Raw genomic sequence first — 26863 nt, forward strand, 5'->3', positions numbered from 1 at the left:
GCTCTTTGGTCTTGGTTTGGCTTGGAGTGTGACTGACTGAAGTTGTGGACAAATGTCTTTATACCGATAATGAGTTAAAATAGGTGCCATTAATACAGGTAATGAGTGGAGCCTCGTTAGAAGGAGTTAGACCTTTTTGACAGCCAGAAATCTTGCTTGTTTCTAGGTGACGAAATACCTATTTTCCACTCTAATTTGGAAATAAATTCTTTAAAAATCAAACAATGTGATTTTCTGTTTTTTTCCCACATTCTGTCTCTCATGGTTGAGGTTTACCCATGTTGACAATTACAGGCCTCTCTAATCTTTTCAAGTAGGACAATTGGTGGTTGACTAAATACTCATTTGCCCCACTATATCCCAAAATACAGTGAAGACAGCTGCGGCTTATAGTCCAGTGCGACTTATCTATGAACAAATGCCATTTTCGTGTCAAATTTGGTGATTGGCAGCTTATAGTCAGGTGCGCCTTATAGTCCAAAGTTTACGGTAAAACTAATTTTCCAAATTTTATCAAAACAAAAACATCACGAGGGGTTTGAATAGCAAAATATTATTACTCACACTAACATTTATCTTTTAAGAACTACAACTCTTTTTGTTCTTGGTTCCCTTTAACTTAGTTTGCCCCAAAAAGCCTTTTCATTAAGCCTCTGCCTTGTTTTTGCTTGGCAAAAACACTTTTCTATCCCACTTAAGATTTTATACTAATTTCTGGCATCAATTTGATGGGCCAATCTCTTGTTGCTTTATGTGCATGCTCATGCAAGCATGCGCGAGCTTAACACAGGCTGCAGTTACGCTTTTGGTAGTCGTGAGTACAAAGAAGTGACAAACTCCGTATAGCACAGGGGTCCCCAAACTTTTTCCTGTGAGGGCCACATAACCCTTCTCTTCTCTGATGAGGGGCCGGGGTCTGTTTGTAACAGAAAAAGTGTGACGATTGCATGAGTGCCTAAATGTAAAAATGTATTGTTTTTCAGAAAGCCACAATCAAATAACCCTTTCTGGATTCTTCACGGAACCAAAGTAAATAAAATAAAAATGATATAATATAATATAGTATAATATAATATAATTAGGGCTGTCAAACGATTAAAATTTTTAAGCGAGTTAATCACAGCTTAAAAATTAATCGTAACTAATCGCAATTCAAACATCTCTAAAATATGCCTTATTTTTCTGTAAATTATTGTTGGAATGGAAAGATAAGACACAAGACGGATATATACATTCAACATACTGTACATAAGTACTGTATTTGTTTATTATAACAATAAATCAACAAGATGGCATTAACATTAATATTCTGTCAAAGCAATCCCTGGATAAAGACTTGTAGTTCTTAAAAGATAGATTTTAGTACAAATTATAGAAATTTTATGTTAAAACCCCTCTTAATGTTTTCGTTTTAATAACATTGGTAAAATTTTCAATCAAAAAAATTAACTAGTAGCTCACCATTGTTGATGTCAAGAATTACACAATGCTCATGGTGCATAAAATCAGTCGCACCCAAGCGCCAGCAGAGGGAGACAAAAAACACAAGTAACAAGTGGACATGACACTGCTGTCATTTTAATCTGTTTGAGTGGGGCATATGCGTTAATTGCGTCAAATATTTTAACGTGATTAATGAAAAAAATTAATTACCGCCCGTTAACGCGATAACTTTGACAGCCCTTAAAATAATATAATATAATATAATATAATATAATATAATATAATATAATCAGGGTTGCACATAATTTTTTTGCCCAGGTTCTCAGAGGAGGACCTGGAGATGTGACTTGGTCCTCATTGAGCTTGAGAGCCGACCCACCTGATGCAATAAATTTATGACAAGCTTTACTTAGAGCCAATTAACTTTGATTAATTATATTAACAGTTAATGCTTGATTAACATCAACTGGCACAACAAAATTGCCATTACTTTGAAGTGAAATGTAAAGAAATAAACATAAAAGCACCAATTCAAAATAAAGGGCATTATGCGGCTCCCACATAAACATGTTTGTCAGTGCATGTCGCTGTTCATTACCTTTATTCCGCCCTATTCCGCCACATGTCCATAGGGCGAGTGGGGTCCTGTTTGACATCGATAGTTTGCTTAATTGCCACATGCTCTGTTTTTTTCGTGCTTTTCAAAGTTTGGATGGCTGAAATTCTTTGACCCTACATAAAATGCGTTGCTCTAATCGGCGACATTGGGATTCTCACGGCACATTTTGTACCGCATTTCCGTGCGAGCATCATTCGCTTCTAGCCATGGTACCTCCTGTAGCCACTTTTCAGCAAAAGTCCTTTTTTTCGGTAGCTCCGGTGACGTCTCTGTCGTCTGTCTGTCTTTTGACGGGGGTGGGGGAACACGGAAGTAATTACTCAGTGTGGCCTGCCTCATCGACATTTTGAGAAGTTATTTTCTCGTGTCCGCCGCAAATAGAGTGGTCAGCCATCGGTACGCAAAAGCGTATGGAAGCCGTTGAGGGCCAGCGCGTTTGTCTACGTCCAGTACGCATGTGCGGACCACTTATGTGCACCCCTGAATATAATATAATATAATATAATATCATGTAATATAATATAATATAATAATACTGTATTAATTAAATAGATAATAACCAAATAACCATTGCTCAGTTCTTCACAGAAAAAAGCCAGGACATAAATAACTCTATTGGGGGGGGAAAAAAAAAAATTTTTTTTTTTTTTTTTTTTTACAATTTTTTTTTTTGTTGTTCAGGGGGCCGGACCAAATGTGGCTGCGGGCCGTAGTTTGGGGACCCCTGGTATAGCATCTTAAACAAACCGATTCCCTTTTCAGGTAAATGTTTTGATACAAGAATGCTACTGACTGAGTGAGTGAGTCATACCTTTTGACAGTGTGGGCAAGGAAAGTTGTGTGAAGCGGTCAGAAGATGTTGTTCTAGAGCTTCTTGGGTAGAATATCTGCTTTGACATTTCACACACCTGAAGAGAAGTGCAGAGAGGGAAAACACTCAGAAAGGCTAACCTCTGAAATGAGTGATTCTAAGATCGTAATTGCTTAAAGCAATTATAATTAGGGCTGTCAAACGATTAAAATTTTTTATCGAGTTAATAACAGTTTAGAAATTAATTAATCGTAATTAATCCCAATTCAAACCATCTATAAAATATGCCATATTTTTCTGTAAATTATTGTTGGAATGGAAAGATGACACAAGACTGATATATACATTCAACATAGGGTATTATAACAATAAATCAACAAGATGGCATTAACATTATTAACATTCTGTTAAAGTGATCCATGGGTAGAAAGACTTAAAAGATAAATGTTAGAACAAGTTATAGAAATTTTATATTAAAACCCCTCTAAATGTTTTCGTTTTAATAAAATTTGTAAAATTTTCAATCAAAAATTAAACTAGTAGCTCGCCATTGTTGATGTCAATAATTACACAATTCTCATGTGGTGCTGAAACCCATAAAATCAGTCGCACCCAAGCGCCAGCAGAGGGCGAAAAAACACCAAAAAACACAAGTAACAAGTAACATTGCACTGTGCTGTCATTTTAATCTGTTTGAGCGGGGCATGTGCGTTAAATGCTTCAAATATTTTAACGTGATTAATTTAAAAAATTAATGACCGCCCGTTAACACGATAATTTTGACAGCCCTAATTATAATTTCAAGTATTTACTTAATGGAAATCTCCATTGGAAGAATTTTCGTTTGTCCGCCTTTTATCGCAGTTTTCCAATCTGAATTTTGTTGTTATCCTGACAATGACAAATAAACTGAATCTGAACAATACCTGCCTAATATAAATACAATTTGGGGTTGACGTATGATCTCAGGGTGGGAACCTCTTGGTACCTCATGATACGATTTGTTATACAAAACTCACGATAACAATCTCGCGATATGGCGATACAACGATTATCGATGCATTGGCACGCGTTACATGTACCCTGTTACATTTACTTGAGTAACTTTTTGAGAAAAAATGTACTTCGAAGAATAGTTTTAGTTAGCCATACTTTTTACCTGAGTAGATTTGTGATGAAAAAACGCTGCTCTTCCTCCGCTACTTTGCAAGTCGATGCATTTGTCCTCTTTATTCTACATATTAAATATTAGGGGTGTAACAGTACACAAAAATCTCAGTTCGGCATGTACCTCGGTTTTGAGGTCACGGTTCGGTTCATTTTCGGTACAGTAAGAAAACAAAATGCAAAATATAAATGTGCTAGTTGTTTATTACACACCTTTGTGCTTTCAACAATAGGAACATTAGCCTATAGACCCTACTCACATGAAATCACAACCACGCCTCCGCGCCATATTGTCCGTCTACTCGTCGTTTTGACGCATTACCGCTACGTAAATTCCTCCTATTATGGCGTTTTTCTGCTCGTTAACATTAATAATCAAAATTATGAAGGCGTGTGTGGCGGTTGGTTGCAATAACAGAGGAGATAGACGGAGAGACTTGAAGTTCTACCGGATTCCGAGAGACCCGGAGAGGAGAGGGAGATGGACTGCTGCAATTCGACGAGAAAACTGGGCTCCAAACGATTACCACGGATTATGTAGTAGTCATTTTATATCTGGTAAGATGCATTTAATATATATTTAGAGGGTTTGGGGCTGACAACCACAATTAAGATCATTGCGAGGCTAATCGCCGAGAACATAGTTTCAAATTCAAGATGCTAATTTCTTCCACCATCATTACATTTTGAATAATATTTAGCTGGTACCAAGTGAAAGAAGTTAAACAGGTGTGTCCAAACCTTTTGCAAAGGGGGCCAGATTTGGTGTGGTAAAAATGCGGGGGGCTACCTTGGCTGATTTACATAGAACAATATATTTAAACAAATGTTAACAAGCCCTTCTGTGTGTCACATTTATCACTTTATTATTTTTTTAAATTCATAATTTCAACAGTCTCGTCTTTGTGGCGTTCTCTTTCGACACTCGGGCTCTTGCGAAATACTGCTGCTGTAGCTTCAAGTTGCTATAATTTCTCTATCTTCCCTGTAATGTTGTCGTACATGTCAGCGTGTCTTGTTATTATCGTGTCACATCAAACTCTTTGAAAACAGCGACTGTCTCTGCAAATGAGGCAGACACAGTTGTTGCGTGTTTTATTGAAGAAGTAGTCCAATATCCACCTATCCTTGAAGCGTCGGCCATCGCAGTCAATTTATTTTTTTTTTTTGATTGTCGCCATTTTAGAAATCACACAGGGTAATGTTGCTTAGAGTGTTGCTCTTAATGTTTTTCAAAGTTTCATGAGAATAGGCCGAGTTTCTGTGAAGAAGATAGTTGTAGATATCAGGGTAGCAGATGTCAGGCAGAGAGGGCGAAGACAGCGGGTCGAAAAATATCGATTTAGGCATCAAATATGGATCTGGCGAATGGATAGACTGAAGCTTTTCCACATAACGCCTTTTATGCAACGCATCCACTGAGTTTACAGCGTCTGAAAGCACTGGGGCTTCCATGAATTGCTCTATAAACTGAACGACTAATTGAAACCATTGAGAATAGGGCTAAACAGAGACGGACAATATGGCGGCTGGATACAGCGACACGTCATTCTGTGACGTCGGTGAGTAGGGTCTATACAAAGCTAGAATTCTGCTCAAAAAGTAGCGGGAATTTGAAGATAATCCAACAACAATTTGCCTTTCAGACCCCGCGTATTGGTCTGGTATTTCTGAAAGAAAGAAGAAAAAAGAAGTCCTGTGCTAAATAGAAAAGCAACCCCAATGACAATGTCTCAATGAATCTTTATTTTCTTATGAACGGTTTTCAAAAGCTTTATTGGTGGATTTTCTCAAGTTAAAGCGCCACACAGAAATTAATCAATTTAATTGTGTAAGCAGGATCTGTGTATTATTGTTATTATTTAATTACAGGTGATTTAGCTCATTTCAATTTATTTTATTTAAATGGGCTATTATTTATTTTATTATGTGTTTATATTTTACAAATGTCATGTAGTATTCATTTATATTGTATATTTTGTGTTGTATAACTTTAGTTCCTATGTAAATATTAGTTCCTACTTGTTTTGTTGTGGTAGGAGGGTTTTGTATTGAACACGGCGCCATGTTGGTTATTGTTATAGCAGAGAAGACAGCGGTAAATCAACAAAGACAAGTCAACTGTGCCCCGATCTACCACTCAAGAGATCTGATGGACTCAAAAATTGGGTTACGATTGCATATTAGTTTGAAAATCGACCGGCTCCACCGTATTTTTACACGAGTGACTTCCGGTCGGCCCGATCCTAGCAAGTAGTATTGACGCAGGAGGGCCGCATCTCGCGTCAAATAATAAACTCTGCCGTTCTTTTCGCGTGCGTCGCGTTGAGCCGCTTCTGGGACGAGTCTAACACACGGCCGCACTGCGACTGGTGTGCATTGGCTGATTGACTTTAATGAGCGCGATTGACTTTAATGCCCGCGTTTCACTGCGTTGTCGCGGCGCCCACGTTGTCGCGCCGTTGATGTTTTTGGGTTATACTGTCCTACCGTGTTGGTCCTCATTATAGTAGAGAAGAAGGAGTAAATATAATCTACACAAAGAAACTGTAACCCGATTAACTCACAGCCTTGAAAAGTAAGGGTTACATTAAGTCAGAAACTCGTTCAGTACGCCTCCGTTCCGAACCGAGCCCCACGTACCGAAACGGTTCAATACAAATACATGTACCGTTACACCCTTATTAAATATATATTTTTGCCAGCAATGCCAAGAATAGCGCTACTAGTTTCACCAGTGAGTTTCTCATGGTTGAGGCTTACCTATGTTAACAGTTACAGGCCTCTCTAATATTTTTAAGTGGGAGAACTTGCACAATTAGTGGTTGACTAAATACTTATTTGCCCCACTGTATATTGTCCGCTGGCGAAAGAGCGCAAGGACAGGCACACAATCTGCGCGGTTGCGAGGGCCCTGACTTCGGCGGGTTACGTTAGTGATGTCCGCCTCGATCTCCTGGTACAAGTAATGAATTCCCTCAGCTGAAAATCTATATCTTTCGTGGAGAACATCGTCCGGGTACGCCAGCGGATTCTGCGGTCTCCAAAAACCCGTGCCCTCCGAAGAGAGCCCCTCGCAATCCATGCGCCATTGTCGTACGGTCGTCCAGCTACGCTGTCATTGTCAAGAGGACACGTCCGCGGAGGAGTGCGGTTTAAATAGAGCGTCGTTAATTGGAATCCTGGGGTTAAGCAAGATCTAACTCTGAGATGACCAGGTTTGCCGTGTGGTGTGTGTTGCCATGGAAACATTCCCCGGTTTCAACGTATCCACCTTTCGTAGTCCCGTTTAGCCGATAAATTATGCTGCACGTGATGAAGTTAATCTCGAAGTTACCCTGCTAAGCCAGAAAACCAACTTCGTAGTACAGTGTTCGCAGTACGTAGTACGGTGATCACAACGTAACAACACGGACTCTCAAAACTGTCTGTAAACAGGAACGCTAACTCTTTCTCCGGGTATACTAACCTGTAGAATGTGGTTTCCTTGCGTGTGTTCTGCTGTGGGCAGAAGCAGTGAGAGTACTGGTGAACTCCCAGTTCAAAGAGAGAAGAAAATACTTTGCTGCAGAGGTGGCAACGATAAGTAAGCTGCTCCTGGTGAGTCCTGATGTGTTCCAGGAACTGATCCAGCTTCTGGAAGGTCTGGGAGCAGGACTTGAGAACGCACTTGTAAACCTGAACAGAGGAAGCAGCACTATTATTTTTTCATCTGGACCAGTGTTGTTTTTGTCAATGATGACTATAACGAAAACAATTTTGTCAACGTACAATTTTTATTAATGACGATGACAAGACGATAACAAGCTAAAAATGTGTCTTGGGAGACAAACACAACGACCAAAATGCCAGTTTTTATCTGACGAGACGAACTTGCGCAATAGTTTCCGTCACATGTGTAACATGTCTTCTTCCTGCCTTTGACGGTGGAGGACGTGTTTCCTCCCTGCTCCTGCTGCTGCTATCTTCGTCAGTCTAGTCTGTCTGCTTTTTTTGTATTTTCTCCGTGGATCAACTGTTGCTGGTCTCTCATACGAAAATGGATCTGATTTGTTGGTCTCTCAGCGCAATTGATAAGATTTTTTCAACAAGACACGGTGCACCAGGAGAGCCGTCTTGCCCAGATGGTACCTTCGCCGCTGGATACGTGAGAGATTCATGGGATCACTGGAAGCCAGTGTGTCTTACTGTCCTATCTGTGAAAGATATCTAGGATATTTGGCTGTTTGGCGTGACGGTCGTGGGGTTCCTTCTGCTTGGCTTAGGAGGTGCCCTGCTCTACCAGAAAGTTTCCAAGACGACAGCGTTCAAGGAAATCAACAAATTGACCACGGATCATAAAGTGCGATTCAGGGCATTGGAGGACTCCGTCGAGGCTCGGATCGAGAACTGGCTCCGTGGAATCACAATTTGGTCTGAGGAAGGATGGAGAAAAGTGGATGCTACCTGGCGCCAGGTGACGGAACTGTCAAGGCAGACCGCGACTATTGGCAATGATTTAAGGGACCTGAGGTCTCACCTATGCCCTGAGGAACGCGAATTTGACTGAAGACCAACTGTATTTGGACACATTTAATTAATTATTCGGCTTAATTCGAACACCTAATCCTGAACAACCTCTTCCTTCTCCTGGAGAGAGCCGCGCAGATAGCCGTATCTCTTGCCCTTGATTCTCTTCCCAAGGCTGATCGCAGGGCCCTGCAACTCTTATTTTGTCTCCAGACAGGTACAATTACTGATACTGATACACACACTCACACACAACCTCCCCCCTCCAGTCCGCCACCGCCTTTTTCTTACTATCACTGACTCCCCGCCACCTTCCTCCAGCCATGACTGGTAGTTCTGCTTTTTTCGTACAAAAAAATCCCTGCACGTGACCTGTCCGTCGTGTCATATCCCTGCTATGTTGTATGATATATGTGTGTACTGTAACTTCTGTAACTGCTCTACTTTTAACCTGCTCTGTAATTTCTGAAGAAGAGAGAGAAGTTGGCGGTGCGGAACATCGACGTCATTTATGACGTTATTTTGAGTAAAAATAATTTGATATTGAAACCCCTTCTGATGTTTTCATTGTTATACAATTTGTAAAATTAGTTTAACTAGTAGGTCACCATTTTTGTTGACGTCGCAGGCCGGTGACTCCACATGGTTACGCTGCCGTGCTTCCAGAGTATGACTCTCGCGACATAAACAGGAACATTAGTCGATATTTCACAAAACAAGCAGCAAAAGCAAAATGAACAGGATAGACAGGATGAGATGTGACAAGAGTATGGGCGAAAAAAACCGCGTTCTTTAGGTTGTTTTGTTTACAGACATGTGAAAAAAATGACGTGTGTTTACCTGTGTGTTTTCTAACATATTTGGTCATATGGATATTTAATATCAATTTTAACAATCTCGAGAGATTCAATTAATGGAACTAAACAATTAAAGCTGAAAAAATATTCTGTAAAATGTCATTTTAAATAAATGCAATTTCTGTTGAGGAATAAATTAGGACACCCCCACATTCAATCCCACTTACAATGCAGTGTTTCCCACCAATGAACGAGACTGTGGCGGCCCCCACCCCCCGCCAGAAAAAAAAACAAACAAAAAAAAAGCGAGAGCGCGCGTGTGCGTACGTGCACACACACAGACACACGCGCCAACAGGTCGCGCTCATAGACGGGACTACTAGCCTGGTACACCAGACTCATAGCTGTGCTATGCAGGCATGAAAATCTCACCTTTCGGCGAAATTCGCCGTTTTTCTTTTGGAGGGGGGGGTCGGGAGGTTTTATTTAATTATTATTATTATTATCATCATGTGATTAACTTAGTACGTAAACTGAGCACTTAAGAAATCGGTTCTTTAAAAAAGTGACACTTGGACAGCCAGCAAATCCTTCTAGATGCTTCGCTGACGAGAACCAATCATCGGCCCAAGCTGCGTTCCATTATTCCAAACGCGCGCACTCCTTACATGGAGTGCTCGGAGAGCCTTTGGTTGCATTGCAAAGCTGCGAAAACAAAAAGCAGGCCTTATCCACACCGGGGCAGACCAGAGCGCAGCATACACACTTGCCTGTATTTGCCTACAGATTGAATTTGGTGAGTAATGGTTTCAATCGTTTTCACATTTTAAAAAAGTTACTGCCATTCGTTGCAGCTTGCTTTGAACACTGCCAGAGCTAGCCAAATCTCCCATGAAAAGAAATAGCTCCCGTTAAATTGGCGTCAAGCTTGTGTATTTAGCGGTAATATAAGCGAAGAAACACACTGTTGAGTCAAATTAAGCGGCATGCTCTCGGATGGAGGGGGGTGCCTCGTATCGCTCCCGTCGTCCACCTTAGACGCATTATTTTCGGCAGGGACTTGAGCTGACGGCTGGTGTCGGCACAACACCGGCCCGACGAGTGGTGGGAATGACTCTTGCTTCTTAAAGCTTTTCAGAAATACAGGGATCCCTCGTTTTTCGCGGTTAATGGGGACCAGAACCCGCCGCAATAAGTGAAAACCGCGAAGTAGCCCCCCCCCCCCCCCCCCCCCCATTTTTTTGTGCGTGTTCAATGTATTTATTCAGATTTTACATTGGAAAAAAGATACATATATATAAGACATGTTTTTTCACTTTTTTCACCAAAGTATCATTTATAAATGGTTTTCAAGCACTTCAAAATGTAAGAATTATAAGTTTTAAACATGTTACTGCCCCACCGAATTATTTTAAAACAAGAATAAAGTAGTAAGAAAATGCTTGGCTTTATTAAATGCTTCATAGTGAGTCTACTCAAAACCTCTCAGGCTTTGGAAAACGGTGATTGACACATGTGCAAAGTTTTTCTTTTTATATATATTTTTTTGTTTGAAGCAACTTATTTGATTGAATAATAAAGACACAAATGTCCTAGCCAAAATGTAGCCCAAATGCAAAACATAACTTCAATGGAAAAATTTGTTTCAATCAAGAAAAATAATTTTCAAATGCCTTTTTTTGTCTCAAATTTATTTTTGCAATCAAAAACAATTTTTTTTATTGAAGTGACTTTTTTGGGATTAAAAGTATATACTATATTTTGATTGAAGCAACTTTGTTTTTGATAGAAGTAACTTTGTTTTTTGATTGAATAATAAAAACACAAATCTACCTCCATCGTTATTGAGAGAGAAAGAAATTAAGAAAGCTTTAAAACTAAAAGCCACCGGGGAGTCTGTTTGTTTAAATATTTATATTTCATTACATAGACATGCGTCGTAGGGAAGGGAGATTGAGGGATAAAAAAAAGCAGTTAGATGAGGCTGCTAAAGGCAGTGGATACCTCATCAGCTGGGTGAATAGCAGACCTGGTAAGAACAGGTTTGCAAGGATAGTCGGGTATTAAATCCAATTATAAACACAATTACAATGTTATTTTTCTATAAGAGTTTTATGTCACTGCTTTATTAATCATTAGGTGCTAGAGTTGTTAAGTATGGACAATAATGAAATAATAGTTTTGACAAAACTGTGCTGTTGGTAGCTCAGTGACCATCTGATGTGGTTTGTTCTCAGATGAACAAGTTGAGGAAGGAAGTTTTGATGCAGAGGTTGAAGGAAGAAAAGAGGCAGACTGACTGAGTCACAGCCAGAAAGTGTTGATGACAGTTTTGATTTCTATTCACTGTTGCCCCCTCCCAATTAAAGTATGTCACAGTCGCAGCCAATTATTATCTAAAGCTGGTTAAAATTGAAGTTGTGTTGTTTTAAGGTGTATTAAATACTTGTTCATGTGCCCCTTCTGCTCTACGAGCACCCGCCCCTCCACCGGTCTCTGCATGGCCCTGCTGAAACACAGTGTGGGTCGACAGAGCTCAATATTTTGTTGGGGTGTACAGTGTACTGGAACATATTTCCTCCACACCCTTCTCACCTTTTTAACCCCTGACCCATTTTCATGCCTGGCTATGAGAGTATGAGTCTGGCCACCATTCAGCAGAAAAAAATTTCCGGGGCGGAGCCATCCACAGCAAATAGACAGCGGAGCGGACCAATCAGCGACGGGCTGACGCGACGTCGGTAAAGCGACAAGAAACTAGCGAGAGACATTTCAACATATTCGACATGGCTAGCGCGAGACAGACTGTTGGTTTTAGCGACTTGATGTGTTTTGGGTCATGTAAAACCGAATTTACCGCGGATTGGAACATATTGCCGCTGAGTCTAGTGTACCAGGCTACGGGACGACTGTCTGCTGCATTCTGCTGCATTTGGCGCGATCCGGCGACACCGCATACAGCAATTTATATTACATTCAGTGGTCTCAAAATGCCCTAAAGTGATACACCAGGCTTGAAAATGTACACACACACCCTACCCCGAGGGTCAGAGACCCTCCCACCACAGTCTCCTAAAATCCTGTGGGAAACACTGCAATGGCTAAAATCACACAATGGTGTATCACATCAGGTGCACATGATGAGAACATCATTACCTGGTGTTTTGAAGCAGACTTGCCTTACTTAAACCTCATATTTAGTTTGGTGTGCCCCTGACTGTTGAAGTGAGAGAAAACACCAAGGTGAAATTGATGGAGCAGTCTGAGGCCTTCAGAAAGAAGATTGTAGATGCTAATGAGTCTGGTAAGGGATTTCGAAAGATCTCAAAAGAATATAAAATCAGACATTTCACTGCCTGCAAAATAGTCTACAAGTGGAGGACATTCAAAACAACTGCCTACATGCCCAGTTCTGGCTGTCCAAGAGAGTTCACCCCGAGAGCAGACCGCGAAATACTAAAATAAATATCCAAAACCCCAAAAATTTCATCACGGGACTTACAGCAGGCTCTTGCTATTGTTGATAAGACAGTGCATGCCTCTACAATCAGAAAGAGACTTCACAAGTTTAACCTTCATGTAAGGTGTGCAAGGAGGTAACCTTTGCTCTCCAAGAAGAACAAGAAGGCCAGACTGAAGTTTGCCCAAGTGAATGTAGTCAAAGACCTGGAATTCTTCTTTGGACAGATGAATCTGAAATTGAATTATTTGGACACCAGAACGGAGATGTTTGGCGTAAATCCAAAACAGCATTTCAGGAAAAGAACCTCATACCAACTGTGAAGCATGGAGGTGGAAGTGTCATGGTTTGGGGATGCTTTGCTACAGCAGGACTTGGGCCGGCTCACTCTCATAGAATCCACCATGAATTCTATCGTGTATCAGAGGGTGCATGGGGAACATGTGAGATAATCTGTGAAAAAAATTAAAGCTGAAGCGAAACTAGACCCTGCAACATGACTGACCCAAAACATACCAGTGAATCCACCAAGGAATGGCTGAAAAGGAAGAAATGGAGAGTCCTGTAATGGCCGAGTCAAAACCCAGATCTTAATCCCATTGAGATGCTGTAGGGTGACTTGAAACGGACTGTACATGCAAGAAACCCTTCAAACGTCTCACAGCTGAAAGTATTCTGCGTTGAGGAGTGGGGCAAACTTACTTCAGACCGATGTCAAAGACTGGTAAATGGCTACAAAGCGTCTCACTGAAGTTATTTCAGCCAAAGGAGGTAAACACTAGCTATTAGGTGAAAGAGTTTCCTAACTTTTTCCTCAGTTAGAATATGCATTTTTGTTGATATATTTGGTTCAATGAGGAAAACAATGTTAATTTTTGTTGTTTACTTGCAATTACATCACTTTCTTTTCCTCAAAATCAGGTGAATCGGACTTGGATGCAAAAATATGTGATCGGGACATCCTTAAAATAGACAATTGATACGTGACTCATTGATCATGTCCACCCATATTCTATAAAATGTGTGAACTAAGATCTTGGTGAGCTGGAGTTTATCCCAGGTGATATTGGTGGAGGCGATGTAGAACCTGGACCGGTTGTCACAATTGCAAAAAGTAGAATTCACGATTTCAAATCCTATGATTTTGCCTTAGCTCACCTGCTCCCCCTTGTGTTGGGTCATGTGAGATTTGAGCTGGAAGTACGTCTTGAACTTGCTGGGGCAGAACTGGCACTGGTAGGAGCTGTCAACCACAACAATCTGTTTGGTCTGAGAAGGACCCTCTTGGGTCTGAAGCTGAGAGGGCATAGACTCTCCGCAGGTGCCTTCCAAGTCAGCCTGGGACTCTGCCACGCTTTCCTCCGCTTCTACTGAAGCTTCTGTGGCCAAACCTGTCATTTATGGGTGTTTGTGATCTTACTGAGAATTGTTGCGTTTGAAAACATGGCATACAGTGGGGAAAATAAGTATTTAGTCAACCACCAATTGTGCAAGTTCTCCTACTTGAAAAGATTAGAGAGGCCTGTAATTGTCAACATGGGTAAACCTCAGCCATGAGAGACAGAATGTAAAAAAAAAAAAAAAAAAAAACAGAAAATCACATTGTTTGATTTTTAAAGAATTCATTTCCAAATTAGAGTGGAAAATAAGTATTTGGTCACCTACCAGCAAGCAAGATTTCTGGCTGTCAAAGAGGTCTAACTTCTTCTAACGAGGTCTAACGAGGCTCCACTCGTTACCTGTATTAATGGCACCTGTTTTAACTCATTATCGGTATAAAAGACACCTGTCCACAACTTCAGTCAGTCACACTCCAAACTCCACTATGACCAAGACCAAAGAGCTGTCGAATGACACCAGAGACAAAATTGTAGACGTGCACCAGGCTGGGAAGACTGAATCTGCAATAGGTAAAACGCTTGGTGTTAAAGAACTCAATTGTGGGAGCAATTATTAGAAAATGGAAGACATACAAGACCACTGATAATCTCCCCTCGATCTGGGGCTCCAAGATCTCACCCCGTGGCGTCAAAATGATAACAAGAACGGTGAGCAAAAATCCCAGAACCACACGGGGGGACCTAGTGAATGACCTACAGAGAGCTGGGACCACAGTAACAAAGGCTACTATCAGTAACACAATGCGCCGCCAGGGACTCAAATCCTGCACTGCCGGACGTGTCCCCCTGCTGAAGAAAGTACACGTCCAGGCCCGTCTGCGGTTCGCTAGAGAGTATTTGGATGATCCAGAAGAGGACTGGAAGAATGTGTTATAGTCAGATGAAACCAAATTAGAACTTTTTGCTAGAAACACAGGTTCTCGTGTTTGGAGGCGAAAGAACACTGAATTGCATCCGAAGAACACCATACCCACTGTGAAGCATGGGGGTGGAAACATCATGCTTTGGGGCTGTTTTTCTGCAAAGGGACCAGGACGACTGGTCTGTGTAAAGGAAAGAATGAATGAGGCCATGTATTGAGAGATTTTGATTGAAAATCTCCTTCCATCAGCAAGGGCATTGAAGATGAGACATGGCTGGGTCTTTCAGCATGACAATGATCCCGAACACATAGCCAGGGCAACAAAGGAGTGGCTTGGTGATAAGCATTTCTAGGTCCTGGAGTGGCCTAGCCAGTCTCCAGATCTCAACCCCATAGAAAATCTGTGGAGGGAGTTGAAAGTCCGTGTTGCCCAACGACAGCCCCAAAACATCACTGCTCTAGAGGAGATCTGCATGGAGGAATGGGCCAAAATACCAGCAACAGTGTGTGAAAAGCTTGTAAAAAGTTACAGAAAACGTTTGGCCTCCGTTATTGCCAACAAAAGGTACATAACAAAGTATTGAGATGAACTTTTGGTATTGACCAAATACTTATTTTCCGCCATGATTTGCAAATAAATTCTTTAAAAATCAAACAATGTGATTTTCTGTTTTTTTTTCCCACATTTTTTCCCTCATGGTTGAGGTTAACCCATGTTGACTATTACAGGCCTCTCATATTTTCAAGTGGGAGAACTTGCACAATTAGAGGTTGACTAAATACTTATTTGCCCCACTGTATCATGAGTGGTTACTGTACCTGACGAGGCCTCGTCATCTTCCTGCGTTGCCTGGTGGTGGGGGTGCATCTCCTCCTGTTCACACTGCTTCTGCTGATACCCGCTTGCTTCGTCCTCATCCGTTGCCGCCGGCACAACCTTTACGGTGATTGGTAGCCTTGACACAGTACTAGCCACGCCCATGGGCCACACCTTCATAACAAAAGACGGATGCTATCTATACATAGACTGAACAATATAAAGGCAAGTACTATAGTAGAGCACCAACTAATCTGAGGACCTTGTGTGTTTGCATGTGTTTCTTCACATTGGACTTTTGGGCAAAGGCTCGACCACACACGATACACTGAAAGGGTTTTTCTCCTGTATGACTGCAAAAAAAAAAAAAAATTGCAGAAATGATTGAAAGACTTCTTGCAATGAAAGCACTTAGATAAGCACCTCACCTCCTAATGTGCTGCTGAAGGTCAAAATTTTTGGAGAAGATTTTGTCACAGAAATTGCACTTCAGTTTTGAACCTTTGGATTTAAGTGACTCTGCTGAGGGAAATCAAAAGTAGACACACTTCATTCACAAATTGAGATTAGCATATATCACCTATTACTCTGCTTTCTGCAGTCAGGTCAACATCGCAAATGAGTGCTGTAATTTTTGGACTATAAGCCGCAACTTTTCCCCCTCATTTTGAATCTTTCTTGCGGCTTATTTGTTGATTTATTTGGGTTAATAAGAAACATTTTACTTGACATAAGACTGTCATAAGACCGTTATAATTATGACATGACACTATCATGGGCATTACTGAATGCTTATGACAGATGTCATTAAGTGTCATCCGGCAAATTATGTCACTAACTCCATTTATGTCCAGCTTGGATCTTTTACATCCATTCAAAAGTGAGATAATTTGCTGGATGACACTGAATGACATCATTTATAAGCATTCGTTAATCCTCATGACAGTGTCCTGTCATTATTACAGTGGTATGAAAAAGTATCTGACCTCTTGGAATTTGTTACATTTCTGCATAAAATCACCATCAAATGTGATCTGATCTTTGTCAAAATCACACAGATGAAAAAACAGTGTCTGCTTTAACTAAAACCACCCAATCATTTATAGGTTTTCATTAAGGGGGAAAAATAAGTAAGCGAACCCTCTGCTTAAGGAGACTTGAAGAGCAATTGAAACCAATTTTTACCAAAGAATTTAAGTCAGGTGTGTGCCTAATCAATTATGAGTAGTTTAAAGCTGCCCTGCCCACTATAAAACACACACCTGCTAAGAATTGTATTGATGAGAAGCATTGTCTGATGTGCATCATGGCTCGGTCAACAGAGCTGCCTATATACCTGCGATCGAGGATTGTTGATTTGTATAAAGCTGTGAAAGGATACAAAACCATCTCCAAAAGTCTGGATGTTCATCAATCGACAGTCAGAGAACTTGTTTAGAAATGGAGAGAGTTTGCATTGTTGCTTTTCTCCAAAGGGGAGGCCGTCCACCAAAGATGACGTCAAGAGTTCAGCGCAGAATACTCAGAGAGGTAAAAAAGAACCCTAGAGTGTCTGCTAAAGACTTACAGAAATCACTGGCACAGTCCAATATTTCTGTGCAGACATCAACTATTTGTAAAACTATGGCCACGAATGGTGTTCATGGGAGGACTCCACGGAGGGAGCCACTGCTGTCTAAAAAAACATTGTTGCTCGTTTAATGTTTGCAAAAAGGCACTTGGACACACCACAAAAGTTTTGACAAAATATTTTGTGGACTGGTGAAACCAAAGTTGAATTGTTTGGAAGTAACACACAATGTCACGTGTGGAGAAAAAAATGGCCCAGCTCACCAACATCAACACCTCATCCCCACTGTGAAGCATGGTGGAGGGAGCATCATGATTTGGGGCTGTTTTTCTGCCTCAGGGCCTGGACAACTTGCAATCATTAATGGAAGAATGAATTCAAAAGTTTATCAGGATGTTTTGCAGGAAAACCTGAGGCCGTCAGTCAGACAGTTAAAGCTAAAAAGAGGATGGATGCTGCAACAAGACAATGATCCAAAACATAGAAGTAAATCAACTTCAGAATGGTTTTAGAAGAACAAAATACACGTTCTGGAGTGGCCAAGTCAAAGTTCAGAGATGAACCCTATTGCGATGCCATGGCATGACCTGAAGACAGCGATTCATGCCAGATATCCCAGTAATCTGACTGAACTACAGTAGTTTTGTAGAGAACAATAGGCCACGATTAGTCCTGATCGATGTGCCAGACTGATCTGCAGCTACAGGAAGTGTCTGGTTGACGTTATTGCTGCCAAAGAGGGGCCCAAAAAAAAAATAAATGTGATGGTTCACTTACTTACTTTTCCCCCTTCTGTCATTGTTTGCATACAATCCTCATTAAAATAGAAAACCTATAAATGGTTGGGTGGTTTTAGTTAAAGCACTGTTTTTTCATCCCTGTGATTTTGACAAAGATCAGATCACATTTGATGGTGGTTTTATGAAGAAATGTGAGAAATTCCAAAGGGTTCAGATACTTTTTCTTACCACAGTATGATTATCTTATAACAGTTTTACTGCACTACTGTCAAATAAAGTGTTACCAAATACCATAACTAGCACTTAATGAAACAACTGGAACAGTAACTGAAGAAATAATTGTTATTATTATTATAGTCAAGTGCGCCTTGTAGTCTGAAAATTACGGTATATGTTCTCAATCTTCTGATAGGACCAAATTTTTAGAAGTGTACTTCATTAGCAAATGAACACACATACACACCTATGTCTCCATCGGAGCACTTTTTGTTACTCTGAGGCTGTTTGGACCCAGTAAGCTTTTCAAACTCGCCCAACTCCGAGGTATTGGTGGTGATACTGCACGTTTTTGTTTTGATGCCCAGTTTTCCCGGACTGTAGACAGGAGGTGTATTGTATGACTGGCTCTCTACACACTGGCTGGGCACCTGCATGATATAAACAGAATAGTTGTAGCTGTTGTAGTAAAAAAAGAAAATGGGAATGGGATATCACTTAAATTTATCAGTGAGTCAAGGCAGGTGAGCGAAATATTTTTGGCGGTATAGTCAGAGGTGGGTATTAACGCGTTACATTTACTTGAGAAACCTTTTGAGAAAAATCTACTTATAGTGGTGTTACATAGCCATAATTTTTACTTTTAGTTTAGATTTGTGAAGAAGAAACGCCACTCTTACTCCACGACTTTGGGCTACACTACAGTCCCTGACAAAAGTCTTGTCGCTTACCCATTTTGTAGAAACAATTGCTAATAAACTAACTTTTAATTATTCAGTTGGTTTTAGAAATGGCTTATATGAAATCTAAGACCCTCCCAAATGATGAATGTACAAAAATACAGTGCCCTCCATAATTATTGGCACCCCTGAAAAAGATGTGTTTTTTAGCTTCTAATAATTTTTCTTTTTAATTCAAATAATATGGGACCTTAATGGAAAAAAAAGAGAAAAATCCAACTTTCAATACAAGTGCTTTCATTCAGTTGGGAAAAAATCCCACATAAAGAAATAACTATTTGACATCAAATAATGTGTGTCACAATTATTAGCACCCCTGGTGTTAATACTTTGTACAACCCCCTTTTGCCAACAAAACAAGGTCTGGGGACTGAGATGGCCATGGGAGGAGCTTGATTTTGTGTCTGGTGAACCATTTCTGTGTAGATTTGGCCATATGTTTAGGGTTATTGTCTTGCTGAAAGACCCAGTGATGACCCATCTTCAGCTTTCGGGCAGAGGGCGACAGATTTTGATTTAAAATGTCCTGGTATTTCAAAGCATTCATGATGCCATGCACCCTAACAAGGGTTCCCAGGGCCTTTGGAAGCGAAACAGCCCCACAGCATCACTGACCCACCCCCATACTTCACAGTGGGTATGAGGTGCTTTTCAGCATGCGCATCTTTCGTGGCATGCCAGACCCACTTGGAGTGTTTGTTGTCAAAAAGCTCAATCTTGGTCTCACACAAAAATACACAAGCCTGGGACCGTGTGCTTTGGTCAGATGAGACCAAGATTGAGCTTTTTGGCAACAAACACTCTAAGTGGGTCTGGCGTGCCACGAAAGATGCGCATGCTGAAAAGCACCTCATTCCCACTGTGAAGTATGGGGGTGGGTCAGTGATGCTGTGGGGCTGTTTCGCTTCCAAAGGCCCTGGGAACCTTGTTAGGGTGCATGGCATCATGAATTCTTTGAAATACCAGGACATTTTAAATCAAAATCTGTCGCCCTCTGCCAGAAAGCTGAAGATGGGTCGTCACTGGGTCTTTCAGCAAGACAATGACCCCAAAACATATGGCCAAATCTACACAGAAAAGGTTCACCAGACACAAAATCAAGCTCCTCCCATGGCCATCTCAGTCCCCAGAACTTGTTTTGCTGGCAAAAGGGGGTTGTACAAAGTATTAACACAAGGGGTGCTAATAATTGTGACACACATTATTTGATGTCAAATAATTTTTTCTTTATGTGGGATTTTTCCCCCACTAAATGAATGCACTTGTATTTAAGGTTGGATTTTTCTCTTTTTTTTCCATTAAGGTCCCATATTACTTGAATTTAAAAAAAATATTAGAAGCTAAAAAACACATCTTTTTCAGGGGTGACAATAATTATGGAGGGCACTGTATATTTGTTTCACTGAAAAAAGATTTATCATTTAATGAAGACATAAAGGTCAAATTTTGGCAAGACAAAAGTTTTGTCACCTACAGAAAGTAGTGTGAAAATCGAACAAAAAATGTACTTCAAATCCAAAAATATGTTACATAACATAAGCGAATTAAGTAGTGGTGCTGTGAGAACCAAATGTAATACTTTGTATGACTTCCATGGGCTTAAATTAAAAAAGTAAAGTAACATGATAAAGGAGCTTTCTGGCTTACTCGACATTGAGTTACCACATCGAGACGTGGCTTAAGTAATAAGCTTTTACATACCTTTTTACTACTTTAGTGCTGCAACGATTAAACGATTAACTCGAGTAATTTGATTAGGAAAAAAAAGCTTCAAATCAAATTTTGCTGCTTCAAAGATTTCATTAGAATGGCGTTGTTTCGATTTGTTTTGAAAGTGTCTGCATTTAGTTTCATTGATTTGAGTGGATACACTGCCTCCTAGTGGCAACAGTAATTATTACATATGTAACATGGCTGAATCCAGCTGCTCCCTGTTAAGAGCAACATTTGGTACGTTTTTGTTTGAGATGTTTTTTATGCATTCATAATTTAGTTTATCGATATATTTAGCAGTTTTTGTGGGAATATGCGTAAACAATTTGTTAAGAGCATTGTAAAACAACATTAGCATTTTATAGCATTTAAGATAGCAGACTTTTGCGGTATTTCAGGTATTTTATTTTTCAATCAAAGTGCAATTCTGCATAGTTTGAATAAACACTCAGGGAATTTTATTTTGTATTTGGATTTAATGCTCTTTTGAAAGAGCAATCTTAGCAAGCGTTTGTTTCATATCTCCTAAAATTTATTCTGCAATGCATTAAATGTTCGTAATCCGATTACTCGATTATTCAAAGTAACTAGTCGATAGAATAATTGATTACTAAAATAATCGATAGCTGCAGTCCTATTCTACTTTTTTTGTTAGAAGACAAAATCACTCACTAAATTTACCTCAAAATGCATGATGTACAGTGTATCACAAAACGGAGTACACCCCCTCACATTTCTGCAGATATTTTCATGAGACAACACTGACAAAATGACACTTTGACACAATGAAAAGTATTCTGTGTGCAGATTTTTATTATAAAGTTAATTTATTTTCCCTCAAAACAAATCAAAATATAGCCAATAATATCTAAACCCCAGGCAAAAAAAGTGAGTACACCGCATAGAAACTATGTGCATCCCTAAATGTCCAAATTGAGTACTGCTTGTCATTTTCCCTCCAAAATATCATGTGACTCGTTACAGGAGTGCTGTCAGCATTGCTGTAGAGATTGAAGAGGTGGGGGATCAGCCTGTTAGTGCTCAGACCATACGCCGTACTCTACATCAAATTGGTGTGCATGGCTGTCACCCCAGGAGGAAGCCTCTTCTGAAGACTGTACACAAGAAAGCCCGCAAACAGTTTGCTGCAGACATGTCAACAAAGCACATGGATTAATGGAACCATGTCCTATGGTCTGATGAGACGAAGATCAATTTGTTTGGTTCCGATGCATGTGTGGCGGCGACCAGGTGAGGAGTCCAAAGATAAGTGAGTCATGCCTACAATCAAGCATGTAGGTGGGAATGACACCCCCCCCCCCCCAACCTCTTTAATGTCTGCAGCAATGCAGACAGCACTCCTGTAACGAGTCACATGACATTTTGGAGGGAAAATGACAAGCAGTACTCAATTTGGACATTTAGGGATGAAGTTTCTAAGGGGTGTACTCACTTTTGTTGCCAGGGGTTTGGATTTTAATGGCTATATTTTGAGTTATTTTGAGGGGAAAATAAATTATTATATAAGCAACACACAGACTACTTTTCATTGTGTCAAAGTGTTATTTTGTCAGTGTTGTCCCTTGAAAAGATGTACTTAAAAATCTGCAGAAACGCGAGGGGTGTACTCACTTTTGTGATACACTGTGTAGGCAACTGCAATGTATACCACAAATCCCACTCACTTGAACAGGATGGAATGGATGCAGACCCAACGTGTGGATCTCTGCATTACCACTGCCAACCATGTGCGGCAGTGTGCTGTACACCTGAACCACAGAGTTGCCGTGGCTGGCAGGGACATGCGACGAGGTGAGAGGCTGCTGGCCGGGTTGAGCTGCTGGCAGTGGGTGAGCTGGTGTCTGGCTTGGAGGAAGTGTGTGAGAGGGTTGCTGCTGCTGCTGGTGGTGGTGGTGAAGATACGATACACCAGCTGTCTGCATGCTTGGGTGACTCTAGAAGACAAAGAATGAAGGAGGTCAAGTACGGTAAAATGGAATGTAAAGTGACAAATAATTTGTGTTACCTGAACGGGCGTCTGCATGGTGGTCATAGGCTGGTCAATGGAGGTGAAAGCTGAGATAGCCGACAAAAGAATGTCATCGCTGACCAGAACGTTTCCTTGGACCAGCGTGTGTGTTAGAGGGGAGGGGGGTACTGTGATGTAGGTGGACACCTAGGTGAAAAAACAACAACAAAATTATAGTATATTTATAGTACCGACATGTCTGTAACTACCTCTAACTGCTGATAAGCATTTCATCACCGAAACAACAAAAAACAATTTTTCAATAATACCTTTTTAAGCATGCACTCGAGTAAATGTATGGCGGAAAACCCAGACAAGGCTGAAAAAGCAGTTTCTGCTCTTGCACCCCTCTTTAACTCATTTGCTTGCTCCCAAAAATGTATAAATACGTTCTATTTTTAATTGTTTCAGTGTCCCAAATACGTCTTTACGTTTTTTTTCATAAGAGACATCTCTGGGTTCTGATTCAACTGACCTCCAAAGCACAAAGCTGAAAATCCATTTTAAAGCAATAAAACTGGCCACTGGAGGGCAGTAGCGCATTTGGTAAGACGCGCAACCTGATTCAACGGAGACAAACGGCCGGGCAGCACGGCCGGGGCGCTGGCGGAAGGATGCCAGGCGGCGGACGACCGAGCAGAACAACCACGAGGACGCTCGGGACGCCAGCCTCTGGACGACCGAGCAGAACGACCGGGACCACCAGTGTAGCGGACGATGTCATTGAGTCCGTGCTGCTCGCCGAGCAGACCCCGCAGAAACTCAAAAAAAAATCCTTCTTTATGAGACAGGCGGCAATGAGGGAAGAGTTAACCCGGCGCAGCCACAACAGCGTCATCTCAGTTAGTTATGTGTAAATAAATTGTTACTTTGCGATCAAAAGCTCTATTTGTCTTGTTATGTTATTTTGTAGAAGGAAAACATTATTCAGATGTTTGGGATGTAACTGAAGCAAAAAATAGCTGTGTTAAAGTCAAAGTTATGTTTGAAATGTATGCTTTCACAAAAAGCTCAATTTCTCTGTTTTTTCATCAGAAATTGGAAAACTGCTCAAACTAAGCTATTTTCTAATGCTGATTTCTAAAGAATGGAAAAAGATTAACTTACTTTTTTTTCCTTCTGAAAGAAGAGAGTATAATCGTTTTTTTGGAGGGTTCCGTGTTTATATTGCAATAGAACAGAATTTTCTGTGGGCCTTGCAAAAATCAGTCAAAATCCAGTAAAACGGCCACGAGCGAAGGGCCTTGCTGTGGTGAAAATGGCTGGGAGTGAATGAGTTAAAATAAACTGCTGTATTTTAAGCCAAAAGAACTGTTGTGTTTGATAGAACAATATGTCTATATGCTGCCATAGCAGATTTATGGCGCATTAAGCCCCCGAACTATTTTTAATGTGTCCGTTTTACCCTGGAAACCCCCGTTTATAGACGTCGCGCAACCGCTTTTGTTTCAACCCAGCCATAAAAAGAAGGTAAGTAATTATATTTATTATTCAAAATGTCTGTCATTTTTATCTTAGAATTATTAATTCAGGGGTCCCCAAACTACAGCCCGCGGGCCGGATACGGCCCGCCTCCACATTTGATCCGGCCCCCTTGCCAATTTTTTTTTTTTTTTCTTGTGTTATTTCCTATTTTTTTCTGTGAAGAACCCAGAGAAGGTTATTTGGTTATTATCTATTTAATTAATAGAGTTTATATTACATTATATTATATTATATTATATTACATTTATTTACTTTTGTTCTGTGAAGAATCCAGAAAGGGTTATTTGAGAGTGGCTTTCTGAAAAACAATACATTTTTACATTTACATTTAGGCACTCCTGCAATCGTCACACTTTTTCTGTTACAAACTGACCCCGGCCTCTCATCAGAGAAGGGAAGAGTTATGTGGCCCTCACAGGAAAAAGTTTGGGGACCCTTGCATTAATTGATGTCTAATAGAGCTGGGAATCTTTGGGCACCTAACGATTCGATTACGATTACGATTCAGAGGCTCCGATTCGATTATAAAACGATTATTGATGCACCCCACTCCTTTTTTTTTTGTTGTTTTTTTTTTGTTTTTGTTTTGTATATTAGTTCCAAAATTGTTCAAAAATCCTCTCAGGCTAAACCAAACTACTATTTCAGTATCAAGTTAACATATAGCAGTAAACAAATATACAAAAATAACAGTGAATAAAAAACTCCAGTCCCCATTCTATATCAGCAGCTTTAAACTACTTTCAATTAATTTAATGTTGTGAATCAACCGTTAAAGCTGTTAAAATTGCTCCTGTTATTCCATAATTTCTCTTTTGTCTACTTTCAACATGTGAAAGTTTTAAAACTATTTTAAAGATAGATTCAAGTCAATATTTTACCGATTTAGGAGTATTTTAGATAAAAAGTTAATTAGGTTCGTTTGGAAGGTTCGCAACAACAGCCTTGTAGGGAAGTGTACTGCTTTAAGATGGCGGCCGTTACTAACGCCTGCATCTAGTTTTTTGTAGATGTGCTGGCAACGATACCGAGGCTATTTTGCATCTAGTCCTATATAAATGATATCTACCGTAACATAATGTGGCTTATAGCAGCTTTTCGGCAGCAGTCAGGTATGTTGTTTTTTTTTTTTTTTTTTTTTATCTCGTGGCATGAGTTGAGCTAGAGCCGTGAGTTGAGCATTGGCGTTACCCGAGGGGCCGGGTAATGAGAAGCATCGCTCCGTCCCTAATTGCGTACCGAAGACCGCGCGGCACGTGTCGTACTTCTGCTTTACTTGGCATATTTCAATAATCGGAATTTGGATGTTTGTGAATCATTCTCGAATCTTCCACGGCCGAATCGCGAATAATCTAAGAATCGGAAATTTTGCACACCTCTAATGTCTAATATTTCATTTGTAAAAAATTGACTTTAGAAAATTATTCACTCGCATATTTTGAACTTTTAAACAAAGTACGTCACACTGAAAAAAATGGTGTCTGTAAATAAGTCACGGATATCTAACTCATAACTATGGCTTATTTTTTTGTTACTGCTGCATTTTCCCCGATATGTTAGATGATAAATAATCGATTCAAACATAGAAAAATTGGAGGAAAAAAAAGTTTAAAAGGATAAATTTATGAAAAAGAACATCTCGACCACTCCTCGATGTCTGCGATTTCTGTATTGCGACCCTTGTTATTTTACCATGTTTCACCCATAAAATCTCCCCAAAATCCGTCTGTGGCCATTCACATCTGTGTCTTGACACTCGGTGATACATGCGACATGGAGTTTTTGGATCGAAACAAGGTAAGTACGCAATAATATCTTGTTAAAATCATGGCGTCTTTAATTCTGCTCTCGCATGATCTCACCTCCACTTAGGGTTTTGCTGTTTATTTATTTATTTTTTTAAATTCCCTCCTTTTCAAAAATGTTCTTCCCCCAGAAAATTGAGATTTTAAGCTTTCCAATGATGTATCACACATGGATATAGGGCAATTTTGAAATTTGGCCAAATTGGGGGTCTCAGAGCAAATTAGCTATGATTTTCTATTGTCCATGATTTGTGCTGTCTTCTCACCTGCCTGTTGGCATTAGTTGGCGGTCCTGAAGTGATAGAGGGCCCCTGTGTGTAGACGTTGGTGGAGGCCAAAGACACAGTGGACAAAGAAGGGGCGCTCGGCTGGCACTGCTCCCTCTTGTGTGCCATAAAGGCTGGCAGGGAATTAAACTGTTTCTTGCACTTCCCACACAAAAATACATCTTCGTCATCTGTGGGAAGAAACAAACATGGACAGTGGGACAAAGAAATTGTATGGAGGAATAAATAACAGAGGTACAAGTAGACATGTGCCAATTACCAGTTTCAAGGTATTCCGTGGTTTGAAAACGTCAAGGTTTCAAAACGGCAAAAATTTTCCGTTATACAGTCCTGAAGGTATTAGCCATTTTTTATGTCCCAAAAATGCATGAAGAAATCCCTCGCTTCCAGCTG

The 26863-nt window shown here is 40.3% G+C and overlaps 1 protein-coding gene across 2 annotated transcripts in view; it reads right to left on the reverse strand.

The window, feature by feature from the left end:
- znf341 (zinc finger protein 341) overlaps positions 1-26863 on the reverse strand; it is a 42642-nt gene that overhangs the window by 8557 nt on the left and 7222 nt on the right. Inside the window, exons 3-12 of one of the 2 annotated variants that reach the window (XM_057828280.1) lie at positions 26450-26640; positions 22891-23040; positions 22550-22819; positions 18659-18842; positions 16314-16404; positions 16148-16238; positions 15888-16059; positions 13965-14197; positions 7510-7718; positions 2874-2970 (exon numbers count right to left, since the gene is read on the reverse strand). In XM_057828280.1, the coding sequence (XP_057684263.1) occupies positions 2874-2970; positions 7510-7718; positions 13965-14197; positions 15888-16059; positions 16148-16238; positions 16314-16404; positions 18659-18842; positions 22550-22819; positions 22891-23040; positions 26450-26640 (1688 nt within the window). Of the gene's footprint in view, positions 1-2873; positions 2971-7509; positions 7719-13964; positions 14198-15887; positions 16060-16147; positions 16239-16313; positions 16408-18658; positions 18843-22549; positions 22820-22890; positions 23041-26449; positions 26641-26863 lie in introns of both variants that reach the window. The other variant, XM_057828271.1, reaches the window with a different exon arrangement.

Source organism: Corythoichthys intestinalis, chromosome 2, assembly GCF_030265065.1.
Source record: "Corythoichthys intestinalis isolate RoL2023-P3 chromosome 2, ASM3026506v1, whole genome shotgun sequence".
Lineage (NCBI taxonomy): Eukaryota > Metazoa > Chordata > Actinopteri > Syngnathiformes > Syngnathidae > Corythoichthys > Corythoichthys intestinalis.